The 13,894-nt window shown below is 50.5% G+C and overlaps 1 protein-coding gene across 50 annotated transcripts in view; it reads left to right on the forward strand.

Moving 5' to 3' along the window:
- Nucleotides 1-13,894, forward strand: part of RALGPS1 (Ral GEF with PH domain and SH3 binding motif 1) — a 309,544-nt gene that overhangs the window by 69,244 nt on the left and 226,406 nt on the right. For 49 of the 50 annotated variants that reach the window (XR_011432401.1, XR_011432403.1, XR_011432402.1 and 46 more), the window contains exon 2: nucleotides 12,337-12,458. Coding sequence is in view for 47 of the 50 variants with exons in the window: in XM_070250754.1 (XP_070106855.1) it covers nucleotides 12,402-12,458 (57 nt within the window). In the remaining 3 variants the exon portion in view is untranslated. Of the gene's footprint in view, nucleotides 1-9,790; nucleotides 9,997-12,336; nucleotides 12,459-13,894 lie in introns of those variants that run through there. The other variant, XM_070250749.1, reaches the window with a different exon arrangement.

The raw sequence follows: 13,894 nt of genomic DNA on the forward strand, positions 1-13,894 counted from the left end.
CGGTATATGTTTGGCCCACACCTAATGGGCGTAGAATGCCTGACCCTCAACACCCCAGACCTGCGCCTCTCAAATAATGGTTTGCACAGGAAACAGCAAACCCCTGGTTTTAGGCCTGGTTGTGCAGAGTGTGTGTGCCTTGGGGGTGGGATGTGAGGGCGTCGAATCCCTTTTAAAATTTTTAAACTTTTTATTTTGAAATAAATTTAGACTTACAGAAGAGTTGCAAAACAGTACAGAGCATTTACATATACCCTCCACCCAGCTTAGATGTTAATAGCTTACATAACTGTAGTACAGTTATCAAATTAACATAGGTACTATACTGTTGGCCCTTTTCAAATGTCACCAGTCCCCCTGACGTCCTTTTTCTGTTCCAGGATTCAGTCCAGGGCCCCTCCCTGCGCTTAGTTGCGTCTTGTTGGTTTCCTGCAGTCTGTGACAGTTCCCTAGTCTCTCCACAAGGTCACATCAGATCCTCATTGGATGAAATTGGTCTGGTTTTGTGCTTCCAGAAGCTTCACATTATTCACATACGTTCATTGTATGACAGTGATAGCCGTTCTGTATGGCTCATAGTGAAATGTTTGAAAAAAACTCACGTGAAGATGTTCCTAAATGGCTATTTGCAAGATGAGTTCAGCACAGTGTCCTGTCGTTGGCTGAATGCGATAGCCATTCTGTGAGCCGTATACTGAAGTGTTGGGAAAGGCTTACATGAAGATGCTCCTAAGCAGCTACTTGGAAGCTGAGTTCGGTCCAGTATTGTTTCCTTGGAATGAAGAGATAGCTCTTCTGTACCACTGACAGAGTAATGTTTGAAAAGCCTTATATGAAGATGTTGCTGAACAGCTAATCGCAAGCTGGTTTCGGCACAGAGATCTTTTCATTTTATGAGAGTGATAGTCATTTGAGTAAAAGCGTCTTGTCCTGCGACCCCACCGAGCCCCCAGGTGTTGTTTCAGGTGCCTGACAGGCTGGTGTTGCCCCGGCTCCCCAGGGCTCTGAGCCTGCAGGTTAGGGCTGGGCGACACGCGGCCACCGTCCTCCTCCCCACTCCGGGGGCCGGGGGAGCAGCTCACACAGTCCCACCCTTGCCATCTTCTCAGAGACTCGCTTGGTCAGGTGTCCCCTCTTTCTCTTGCATTTTTGCTGTTTTCCCCTCCAGTAACTCCTTCTTTTGAGCCTGAGAACATGCTGAGGAGTCTCTTTGAGTCCCCAAGAAACCCCAGTCTCCATCTCCTGCCCTCATCTCTTGCTTCCCCTTTCTGCCCCAGCGGTACTGAGAGAATCAGGAGCTTCTCATCCCTGTGGGACTTGGGCTTCCACTGACACGGTGCCCAGGGGCACGCTCGCCGTCAGATCGCAAGGCTGTCCTCGGCTCCTTCCTGCGTAGTTCCGCCGTATCTTATACCATCGGCTGAGTTCTTTCTCCCCTTTCCACTGTCTGCCTCTCTATGAGAAGGTCACTGCCTGCAGCACAGGTCGTCTTCTCTTATTGTTCAGGGTATTTCTCTAGCTTCCTTCTGGAGGAACATCCAGGATGCAGCCTGTTTTGCTCCAGCTGCGTATCTCTACGTGCAGGAAGAGTCACCCTTTTGAGAATACGTCCTGCGATTTGATTTCTGTTTTAAAAGGATCACTCTGTGTCAAGAATAAACCATAAAGAGGCAGGGGTGGACTGGGAGGCTGCTTTGGAGGCCGTCACCGTAGCACAGGCACTTGGGTCAGCACGGCGGTGGCGGAGGTGCTAAGACCTGGCATGCTCCACAGTGAGGCGTTATCCCTGCCGATGGTCGCTCAGGGTGGACACAGCCTCCTCCCCCGCCCCCCCGCTCAGAGAACACTGCCCGCCTTTCCCCAAAGCATGTGCTCCCTGGACCTTAAGTAAGATGAAGTAGGTGACTGATGGAGGGCTGTGCAGAGTCGGGGAGAGGGATGGGGCACTGTGTCTCTGGTTTGGCTGCCTTGATCCCTGATATGCAGAAAGGGAAGTGTTGCTGCCCAGGCTTCCAGAATGGAAGGCACACACCAGGGTGCTCCCAGGGCCGTCCTGGGTGTCTGGCATGCCCCAGGTAGACCACCCACATTTCCTCACTCTCCTTTCACCCCCCCCTTCCCAGAGCTCCCTTCAAGCCCTCTCCCACAAGTATCCCTAGGCCTCCCGTTTTCCTCAAATCTGCCTCCCCGCTCCGTGGAAAAATCAGGTCTTATTTACCAGCTAGCCGCTGCAGGTGAGGTTTCTCTCCTTCGCCTGTTTTCAAAGGGTGGAACCTTCAGTTTCAAGAGGGATTATATGTGCTTGGGTGAGGGATGGGAAGCTCTAGCCAGCCTTTTTGTTGTTGTTGTTGTTAGTGCCGTGAAGTGGATTCTGACTCCCAGCGTCTTGTGTCCAGCAGAGCAGAACCCTGCCTGTCTTTTTGCACCATCCTCTCACCTTCGGGCGCTATTATCAGGCAATGCTCTGATGCTATTTACAGGGTTTTCAAGGCCAAGTTTTCGGGAGTGGCCAGGTCCTTCTTCCTAGTCTGTCTTCGTCTGGAAGCCCCACTGAAACCTGTCCATAATAGGTGACCCTGCTGGTATTTGAAATCCTGGTGGCATAGCTTTCAGCATCCCAGCAACATGCAGCCGCCACAAGTATGACAACTGACAGACAGGTGGGGTGGTTCTTTAACCGGAAAACGAACCTGAGCCGCAGTGGTGAGAGCACCAAATCTTAACCACTAGACCACCAGCGCTGGCTGGCCTTTTCATAGTGGGTCTAAAATAAAACTATCTGGCCACCCAGAGGATTTGTTGTCTTTTGAGAACGCTTTCCTGGTTTTATGAGAAATGCATATTCTTCTTTCGCATTCCTCCCACTGCCTTGTCTTCAAGACGATTGCTTGCGGTCTTATGCTAAGAGAGCATTGCCCATGCCTACCGCCGCCCCGGGGAGGGTGAGGGCGGTGGTGAGGGGTGTTAGCACAAATGATAGCTGTGATTTATTGAGGCACAGTGCCAGCTGCTTCTGACACACATCATCCTATGACTCCCATGAGGCAGGTGCCACGATTCTCCCCACTTTACAGATGAGGAAAGTGGGGCTTGGCCAGGTCAAGCAACTTGCCCAGGGCACGAAGTAAGTGATAGGTGAGAATTCAAATCTTGATTTATCTGTTCTCTAAGCCACAGAGGTGCCGGTGCCTTTTACTGCCTCGGAGATTGCTCCGTAGCTGTCTTGTTCTCAGCCTCCACCAGGCCTGCAGTTGCAGGCTGTGAACCTCTGCAGGTGGAGGCTGCTGAACTCCAGGCCATCGTAAGGCCTCCCCAGGTCCAGGTGTGGTCCGAGCACTGTTAGTGGACAGAAGAGGAGGTGCTGTAAATACGTCTCACTATTTTCCACATGGATTCGATATTGCTGTGGTTATTAAACCACAAATTCGTTTAGAAGTGTTGGTAATTTATAATAGCTTTTTGTTATCAAAGGTTTTTTCTTAATCAACATATCAAAAAGAGAACTAAATTTCTTTTAGTGTTGAAAAGGAAGGTGTGTAAGATACATTTACATACATGTGTATATGCACTTATGTCTCTATATACGTGGATGTGTGCATAAAAGCTGCCCTGTGCTATGTGAACTCTGTAGCCTTGGGACAGGGACGGGGGGTTGTGGAGAGAGGAGACTTTCCTTCGTTATTTTATACTTTTTTATTCAGTTTATATAATTTTAACATACACATGTATTACTTTTCTTTGACAAATTCAGCAAGTCCTCTTACTTGAAGAGGCGGGCATCCCCGGGCTGGACTTTAGATTTCTGAGGATGAGGATGGCCTTGTTCATTTCTGCCTCCCCGGCTTCCACACACGGCACGTGGGGTGGGGAGCGCTCGGTCAGCGCCTGGCCCACGGCTTCGTGGCTTGCTGCCTGTTTGTGCTGGCCCTACGTCAGCTCCGTAAATGTCGGTGCTTTCCCTCCCCGGGAAGATGCCCTTCCTGGCCCTTCTCTCCAGGTTTGCTCCGTTTCACAAGTTTTATCTGTGTTTCATGAAATTGGCAGACCCTCCGTCTCTGAACCTGACGCTCTTTCCCTCACAGTGCTGCTCTCTCTCCTCCGCCGAGGCACAGCCACAGTGGCGCTTGGACACGGGTGCCTCCTCCACTGTCTAGCCCTCCCCAGCCTATCGTCTCTCCCCCAGTGAGGAGGTGAGATGTTGGATGTTGAACATCTGGTGGGGTAGTTTGAGAGGAGCGGGGAGGGCGCGGGGGAACACTGCAGCGAGTGGTGCGTTTCAAGCCTGACACGTGCTGACGTGGCCAGGGCCTCCCTTTGAAGGCTGCCAGACACGGCTGCTCACCGGGGAGAGAGTTTGGCCCATTGGGGAGGGTCAGGAGGAAGTAGAGATAACAGTACTGCCAGCCGGCACAAGGAGCGCCTTTCTTGAGCTCCGGGCAGGTGGGCCAGCCCCAGAGTGATGCTGACCCCAGGGGAAACCTTTTGGCAATACAAAATTCGACATGCTGTGGCTGTGCTCCGGGACAGTGTGTGTGTGTAGGGTGTGTGTGTACGTACACATGTTGGTCCCGAGGTGGACCGAACAATTGATGTTGTGGGCAGATGGCATTTTTGTTTCCTTCCTGTCTGTCTCTCTCCAGCTTCTGTTCAAGACACCGACAGGTGGGGCAAGCTTCGACCAGGTCTACGGGGAGCAGCATGCCCCACCCTGAGGAAGCCAACTCCGAAGCGGGGCCGGGGGTCCGTTTTCTCCGTGTCTGAAACATTTGGCAGAGATCACGCTTGTGACTGAACATTCTTGGATGTGTGTATTTTCCTTGAAACAGCCTCCGTAAGCTTAGGAAAAAGTGGTTATTCTGCCTTCTCAACAGCGGTCTGCCCCAGACTGTCTCATGTTATTCTCTTGGTTTCCTGAACCTGAAGCACTGAAGGGGAATTCTGAAAGTTTGGAAGGAAACCAGCCGTCGCATGTGGGATTTTCCTTCCCCTCTTCAGGAGCCCACACACGCCAGACCAGATTCTGTCATACAAAAACAAGAGATGGGGGATTGTTCTGTGGTTCTGATACAACTGCCACGTTCTTGCACAGTTACGTCATGAGAATGGCTTTTTCTCCTGCAGTGTTTCGGTTTCCACGGAGGCCTTAGCAGCATGAGTGTGCGTGTGTGTGTGTGTGTGTGTGTGTGTGTGTGTAAGAGAGGCCAGGAGTGTAGAAAGATAGGGTTTTGGTGTGGTGCAGATATTAATGTGGCCAAACTCAAAAAGCTAGTGCTCTTACCTTGATGCCAGACTTCACCGTGCCTAGCCGGGGACACCGTCAGTGCAGGTGTGTGAAAATGGATCCCCGAACCGCAGTGCAGTTTCTCTCTCTGAGCCTCATTTCCTCATCTGTAAAATGGTTTTTAAAAAAATGCGTGGAAATCCTCAGCCAGAGCCTGAAACAAAGTCAGTGTCTAATAAGGTGCTGTGACAACCGTGGTGGTCAGACTGTGTGGGAGCTCCTGGAGGCCACGCGCTGGCTCACTCCTCTGCACAGAGCGGAGCTTGGGAAGAGCCTCACCAGGTTTGCTGAACGAGCGAGGGAACCCCCAGGAGGCGAGGCGCTGTTGCTGTGGCTGTAGCGTCAGAGCCATCCCTTAGACTCCGTGGGATCCCTGCCTGGCTCCTTGCTGCTGTGTCCCCATTGCCCGTGTTAGAGTGAACAGAGGGCTGAGGTTGATGAGAAGGGGACACTGACTCTCCTGTGTTCCCGGCACTCTGGCGTCTCAGGTGTCCTTTCGTGTGTGGCTTCCACGCCCGCTCAGAGCGCCCTTCCCATTCTCTGGTCGCCCTTTCCTTGAGTCTCACCAGCTCATCCTGTAAGACCTCGCTCAACCGCTCATCTCAGTGATGTCTTCTTTGACCCCCAAGGTGAACCAATGATCTGTCCAGCACGTGTCCTGTGTGTATCCACTCACCGGGTTTTCTCCCCGCACTGGTTTCTCCTGGGCGGCAGGGCTGTGTCATCTTCGACTCTGGATCCCCAGAACTGGTCCACCGGCGGTCTCGGTGGCTGGGTGTTGAGTGAATGAATGAATGAACGCTGAGCAGCGGGTGGCTGTTAGGCCACCAACTGCCCATTCGTCACGGCCTCAGACTTCGAAGTCATCCTTGACTCCTCTCCCCTCACATGTAGTCCATCAGCAAGTCTTGTCTGTTTCACCTCCTGAGCCCCTCCCAAATCCATCCCTCACAGTAGCCAGGTGATCTTCAAAAACAGGGATCAGATCACATCACTCCCCTGCTCAACACCCTCTAGGGCACTCCAAATAAAATCCCAAGTCCGTACTGTGTCTGCAGGGCTTCACGCTCTGGCCTCAGCGTGTCTGTCTGCTGCCTCTTGCTGACTAAGCTCCAGTGTGGCCATCTGCCTGCATCTCAAACCTGCTAAGCTCGTGTGCGTGTCAGGGCCTTTGCACCTGCTGTGTCCTCTGCAAAGAATACCCCCACTAGTTTTTATGGCTGACTCCTTCCCAAGGTTTCAGCTCAAATACTGCATCCTCAGAAAGACCTTCCTTGACCACCCTGGCCAATAATGTCTTCCATCCTATTTTATTTTTTTAAGACATTATCTGAAGTTATCATCTTTGTTCACATGTATTTTCTGACTCCCGCACTGGAATGCAAGTTCTGTGGGAGCAGGGCATGCTCACTTTGTGTCCCCAGAGCCTGGAACAGGTTTCTTGACCAGGCATCTCTGAATTTGGATGGGAAAAAAATGACGTCTTTATCTTTACTAACTTCTAACTGAAATTTAGCATTTCTCTTAGTTACTAATATAGACAGTGAATCACAGTAATGTTAACAGTGCCTGGGACTTTGTCACCAATAAAAATCACAGATATTTTCATATCACATAACAATTGTGGGCAGCTCGGAATATCTATGCTCATGACTACTTTAAAATTATGGTAGTTATTAGACTCACCAGTAGGTCTTCTTATTTAATGCAATAATAAAGAAATAGATATACTCTTACATGGGGAAATACATATATTACTACATTACAAATTGTTTTAAAAATAATTTGATAACCGTATTTTAATATAACTACTTTCCTGGGTAATCTTGTGTGATTTTATTTCATGCATTTAAACACATTTCTGTGAGAAGGGGCCAGAGGCTTCCCAGACCACCAGAAGGGCCTGCGGCATGAACCAGCCGGGAACTCCCGGCTAGAACAGTGCCTGCATGAGGCAGGAGCCCAGTGAATGGATGGGCGGACAGATGGATGGGTGGTGTGGATCTTCGCGCCTCAGATGAGCCCCTGTGTTTTCAGGATCAGGGTTCTGGTGGCTTGGCATGAACTTGGTGTTTAGGAAATAGCCTTGGTCAAGGTCTTTTGGAAATCTACTCTTGACCTGGCTCTGAAAAAGAGGCCTTTATTACAGGGCCCCAGGGGTGGGAGCCAGGCCCACTGCTCTCCTTTTCTTTCAGACTCGGGCTCTCTTTTCACCTTCTCTCTCTGCATCTGCTTCCTCCTGCCTCTGACCAGATTGTCCCCTCACCGGGCAGGATTTGGCCACCCTCTGCTCCCGAGGGTACAGCACCTCAGTTTGGTTGACCAGCAGAGACTGGTGTCTCAGGGTCCTGCGTTCCCAGGAGAATCACATGGCTACTCTGATCCGGTCAGTCTCGCCTGGAGGCGTGATCCTCATCTTTGGGGGGCCTTCCTGTGGAGTAGGGAAGTATTTGTCAGGGAGGGGCCTGGGTCAGGCTGACCTCCTTGATGAGATCTGGTCCCTGATGAATAGCTGGGGTTTGGGCAGCCCTCAGGGACTGCAGGTGGATGGGTGGGGGTTTCTCGGGGCCCTGGAAGGGATGTGCCATTCTGCTTGGTCCTGTTATTTCTTAGCATGTGAAATATCACTTGTCTGAGTCGCTGCCCATAAATTAGTCTGTTTTGTCAGTGGCGAGACATGCAGGAGTCAGATCAGAAATGAGCTCTCTTCTCCCCAGCGCAGGCTGCCCACAGGAAGGGTAACGTGCTTTGTCTCTCCGTGGCCTGGGGCCAGAGTAGGGGGCAGTCCCCATGGAGGAGGACCCCGCACTTGGACCCCTGGCCTCAGCCTGGCTCCCCTGGGGCCTGGAGCCCGCAGCTGGGAGTCCCCTTCCTGGCAGTGGAGGCCGTGGTTTCCCAAAGCGCGTGCTCTTCTTACTTTAACATTTTAAGTTAATTTTTGGTTTGTTTATTTTAGGAGAAAAGAATAGAACTGTAGGATTAGATTAACACTAATAGTAACTAGTAACCTTGATTGAGTGCTTGCTCCATGCCTGGCCTGGATGGAGCGTTTTACATGCATTTTCTTGTCCGGTCCTCGTCTGGGCTCTTGGAGGAGGCCTAGACCCTGACGTTGGCTGACCAGGGTTTGAACTCGCTAGTCCTGCCGCTTAACTAGCAGTAAGTTACGTCACCTCTCTGTGCCTCAGTTTCCCAGGAATCAGAATAGTCTCTGCCTCATGGGGTTGTTGTGAAGATTCAGTGGGCTAAAATGTCACGCTAGCCCAGAGCCTCACAGTGTCAGCATTCCCTGCTCGGCTGCTGCTGGCACGCTGAGAGGGACACCTAAGTGCGCCACCTCACCATGCTGGAGAGATGGGTAGAGTTGTGGCATCCTTCAGATGGAAGCAGAGAGTGAGCAAACGGCTGGTCCCAGAACAGGGTCTGAGAACTGTGGCTCTTGTGTGGCAGGGCCACCTGACTCGAGAGCTGACGGTTGTCAGGCAAGTGGGGAGAGCCAAGGCCTCTGGTTTGAGCCAGGCCACATTGGTTGGGCTCCATGTTGTCCACCCTGGGGGAGACGCACCGAGTGCCAGGCACAGCCTGAAAGCAGCGGAGCCCACCTCACCCTGGAACTGGAGCAAGTGGATCCAGTCAAGGAGAGTCAGGCTTGTGTCGCCCACTCCATCTCCCCGTGACCCCGTCAGCTTGGATTGAGTCACCTCAGTCCGGTTTGGACTGGTCTGAACAGGTTCCATCCATGAAGCTGGCTGGTTCTGGCACAGAAGAGCCTGGCTGAGTTGGCCCGGACGCCCAGTCCGTTTGAGCTGGTTTGCCTGGTCTGAGACAGCCCAGCGGCTTGACCCCTTACTCTGCCTTCGAACTTGAGCTGGCCTCACTTTTAGTCTCAGTCTCTGGCTTCCTCACTCTGCAGTCTCTGGGTTTTTCTTGGGGGTTTCTTTGGAGGGTCCCATCCACTTGATTCCTAGGAGGACTTCCTTTGCTCCAGAGGCTGGTTCCTCTCCCTCAGTCCTGTCTCTTCTGTGCTGGAAATCCCCCACAGAGTTTGGCTTGTGAAGTACCCTTTCCTGTGAGCGTGAGCCAATACAACTAGTTTTTAGTATCTTAATGTCTTTGATGATTTCAAAGGGGCGTGGAAGGGGAGAGTGGAAGCTGTGAGTTCAGGTCACTCATGAAACAGCTGGTGGCTGCTCCTTTATTGTGGTGTAGTGTACCTCCTGTAAAATCTGCCCGTTCTGAGTGTACACTGCTGTGACTTTTAGTGGCTACGTAATTGTCACCATCATCCGTTTTAGAACATTTCCATCACCTCAGAAAAATTCCTTGTGCTCATTTGCGTCAGTCCTGCTCCCAACCCCAGCCCGCCACCGATGTGCTTCTTGTCTCCACAAATTTGCCTTTTCTGGACGTTTCATAGAAATGACATCATATAGTGTGGTCTTTTGTGTTTGATTTCTTTCACTTAGCATAATGTTTTTGAGGTTTATTCAAGTTATAGCTTGTGTCAGTATTTCATTTCTTTTTGCTGAGCAGTGTCCATTGTGTGGATATATCATTGTTGATGCGTTCACCAGTTGGCGGGCATTTCGAGTGCTTCCACCTTTTGGCTATAGTGAATAATCCCGCCGGAAACATTCGTGGGCGTGTCTTTGTATGGATGTATGTTTTCCTTTTTTTAAGGTAGATACCTGGGACTTGAATTGCTGGGTCACTTGGTAAGTTAATGTTTAACTTTTTGAGAAACTGCCGAACTATTTTCAAAGTACTTGTACCTTTTGCTTTCCAACCAGCAGTGTATGAGGGTTTCATTTCTCCACATCCTTGTCAGCACTTGGTATTGTCTGTGTTTTTTGTTCTAGCCATCCTAGTGGGTGTGAGGTGGGATCTCATTGTGGTTTTGATTTATATTTCCCCAATAGCATTTCTCCTCTTAGTCGTGCGTATGTCTTCTTTTGCAGAATGTCTGTTCAGATTTTTGTGCAGCTGCTTTTCAAACCTGCACCAGCCATGCATTCGTGGTCCTTGGTAATGGCGAGCATGGCTTCTCTGGGAAAAAAATGGTTAACAGATGAACGCACCCAGCCCGTCCCTTCTCCCTGCTCGTGAAAGAGGATTTTGACCTCTCTGGCTCAGTTTTTCCTCTGAGAAAAAACTTACCGGGCCAGTTCTTTTTTTCTTTCTTTTTTATTATGAGAATTATCTAGCCTTTAGAAAAGTTGAGGGATGCGTATAATGAACTCCTGTCGGTGGATGTCAGTGGTTAACATTTTGCCATACTTGCTTTCTCTCTACTTATGTGAGTTTTGCTGGCCTGTTTGAAGGGGAGCTGCAAACCCCCATTACCGCTAAGTTCTGCCACGGGTATCACCTAAGGATGAGGACTTCTGAAGCTTCTCGCTGTTAGCACACCTAAGAAAGCCAGTAGGAATCCGGTGATATCATCATATACCCAAACTCAGCTTTCCCTTGTTGGCCCCTAAATGCCGTCGATAGCTCAGACTCATTGTTCTGAGTGTTTGGGGGAAGAAAGGAGGGAAGGCAGAAGGATCACAGCTGTTGCTGAGCAGGAGAGGGTTGCAGAGGAAGATGGCGGGGCAGTTGTGAGGGGCCCACCATGGCCACTTTTGGAGACCTGCAAGGAAAGAGCCCGGGTCATTCTGACGTTCCTTTTTGGGTGCTCGACTCTTTCTTTGAAGGCGCACTGCTGTCTGGTGGGGCCTGTGGCTGCGGGCTCTGGGAGGGTTCCAGACAGTGTCGAGATCAGACTGACACTTTCTTCTGTTTGATCTACTTCCAGACCATCTTTCCCAGTGGTTTGGGCTTGACCTTGCTCTCCAAGATTGCTTTTTCTCATGGGCACCACAGATCCAGCATGTCCCAAATCACAGTCATCATTTGTTCCCACAAATCTGCTATACCACATCTGTTCCTGTCCTTGATGAAGGACACGCCATCCCTGGTCCCTCAAGCCAGAAGCCATTCATCCTCAGCTTCCTTCCCCCTCACCCCCTCATCAGTTTCTATTGGATCTCTGTCCTCATGTCTCTCAGTCTCCTCCCTGACTTCACTGCTCCAACCTTGGCTCGGAAGACCCTCCTCCTCTTGTCTGGGTACTTGCAGTTGGCTTCCAACTGGTGCCGCTGCCCTCCCTTCCCCTCCCCCATTGTGTCCCTCCTGCTCTCCTGGTCACTCGCCTCCTAAAAAGCTGGTGGTGGCTACAGTTCTCTGCTGTTCAGCGATGTGAGAAATGCTCTGCTAGAAGTGTGTCCACCTTGGCATGAGAGCAACTGGTTTTGCTTTGGGTGGCCCAGGCGCGATAGCCAGGGAAAATGGCGTTGAGCGGGGTCTTGAATGATGACCGGTTGGTGGGACAGCATGAGCAGAGGCCACAGCATGAGTTACTTAACTTCCCTGTTCCTCGGGTTCCTCACGTGTAATGTGGATGTGATAATAGGACCTACCTGAGGACTGTGGGGAGGGTTAGGTGGCTTAAGGCATGTAAAGTGCACTCAAGTGGCAAGTACTGTATGAGTATTAGTTATTATCTGTGTTATTATTGACGAAATGATGTGATGTACAGGGAAACATGGTAGAGTCGGTTTGTCTTCTTTACCTGCCTTCGTTCTAAAACAAAGGTCACAAGCTCTAGTGCCTGCAAGAGCCAGGCATGTACTGAAAGGGTTGCACAGGCCAGGCGAGGACTGACAGGCACTTGCTCCAATACCAGGGGCAGCGCTGCTCAGCCCAGCTGGTGGTCGTCAGGCAGGAATGTGGGAGCGGGCCTACCCCGTATTTCTATTTTCAAGAGAAGTCAGAATTCTATGTGAAACTTGCCAACTTTTAAACTTCAGTGATTAATTTAAAAAATATTAAAACCTGTACAAGCCCAACAAACTACATCTGTGGACCATGTTTAGCCTGAAGGCCACCAGCTTGTAATCTTTCTTTAAAGGTCTCCTTCAGGGTCATCTGCTTAAGCCCAGCATGGCTCTTTCCCAGGGGTGGGATTAAGCTGGTTTTGAAGGCTGGTTTTTATGAGCCCCTTTGTCTTGCAGGACTTCTCCAGACGGGTTATGTCACCAACCGAGGCTGCCCTGAAGCTCCCTGTGGCCTGGAGACTATGTACAACAGGAATGGTCTGATGGCTAGCGTGTTGGTCACCTCTGCCACTCCACAGGTACAGAGACTGCGAGGATCGGGACAGTGGGGGACCCGGGCAGGGGGCTCCTTTCAGCTGACCCAGGCCCCAGCTGAGTCGTGGACCCCAAGGCTGCAGGGCTGCATGAATACCGGCATTCTTAGCACGCCTGAGGCCCCCGCCACACCAGGCATGAGATTCGGGAGGCAGTCAGCCCTGAGGATCAGTGTGTTTTCTGGAGTCGTTTTCTTCAAAGAAAAACAAATACCTGCCCAGTCCAGTCGTAGCAAGTGCCACATTCCATTTTGGTGGCAAGAAGGGATCAGACCTTTCCCAAGAAAAGCTGCTGCTGATTATAAATAAGTCACACATTCCAGAATGAAGTCAGACAGAAGTGATTCCAACTGGCCCTGTGTTCTTATTTACCTTGCTCAGGAGGAAATGGCTGTAAGGAGTGGTGGTCTGAGAGTGGCCTGGGCGAGGGCCCCTGCCCTGGGGGTTTATGAGTTTGTGTTCAGGTTCAGTAATGGAACAGAGGCACGCAGGAGGAGTGGGTGCCATCTGAGGCCCCGGGGTGCCACCGTGTGGAATGCACAATGCCTGGCTCCTGAGACAAGCTGGCAAGGCAGTGCCCAGTGTGCTGAGCTCACAAGGCCCTCAGGGTCGAGCTGGGCTTTGAAATGATCTGTGTAACCAGCTAGAAATTCACAGGAACCAATCATTCCTTAGAAACCTTTCAAAAATTCCTTCTTTCGATCTCTGGTTCTGAAAGCAGACTTGTGGGTACCTTTTAAAATTGCCTCATGGTGCCAATATTAAGTTTAGGTAAAGTTACATCATCATCATCAGCACCACCACCACCACCACCAATGAATGTGTTTGGGGCAACTTTTGGTTAAATAAAGCCCCTTGTATGGTTGTGTGTGTTTGGGGCAGACGAAGTGGGGCGTTACAGCAAAGTAATAAAACCTGAAACCCCGGGAATGGACTCTGTTTGGTAACTAGAGGAATCAGACTGTTTTCATTTACAATTTACACTCCATCCAGAGTAAAACTTCTTTCCCCTCTGGTGTCTGTGTTTGTATATGTTTGTGTATATACACATGTGTGTACATACACACACATACATATATGCTGTGGATATGTGCATGTATGTGTATATGTATATCCAAAAAATGGTAAGTACTCAGTAACTATTTGTTGCATGGGTGAATACATGTATAGTTGAAGTGCTCAATAAATTTTGGTGACTGAGTGACACGTTTATACACATACACACCCATAATTAGTGCTTACTATATACCAGGCACTTCTTTTGCACGTTCCACAGGATTATTTCACTTAATCCTCATAATAATTCCATTGAGTATGCCTCACTCCAGTGCGAGGAGAGTAAACTGGCTTCAAATCGCACAGCTGGTCAGCGGTGGGTGGGGACTCAGGCCAGGCGCCTGTGATTCTCGAGCCACTGCTCC

This window comes from Equus caballus, chromosome 25 (assembly GCF_041296265.1).
Source record: "Equus caballus isolate H_3958 breed thoroughbred chromosome 25, TB-T2T, whole genome shotgun sequence".
Lineage (NCBI taxonomy): Eukaryota > Metazoa > Chordata > Mammalia > Perissodactyla > Equidae > Equus > Equus caballus.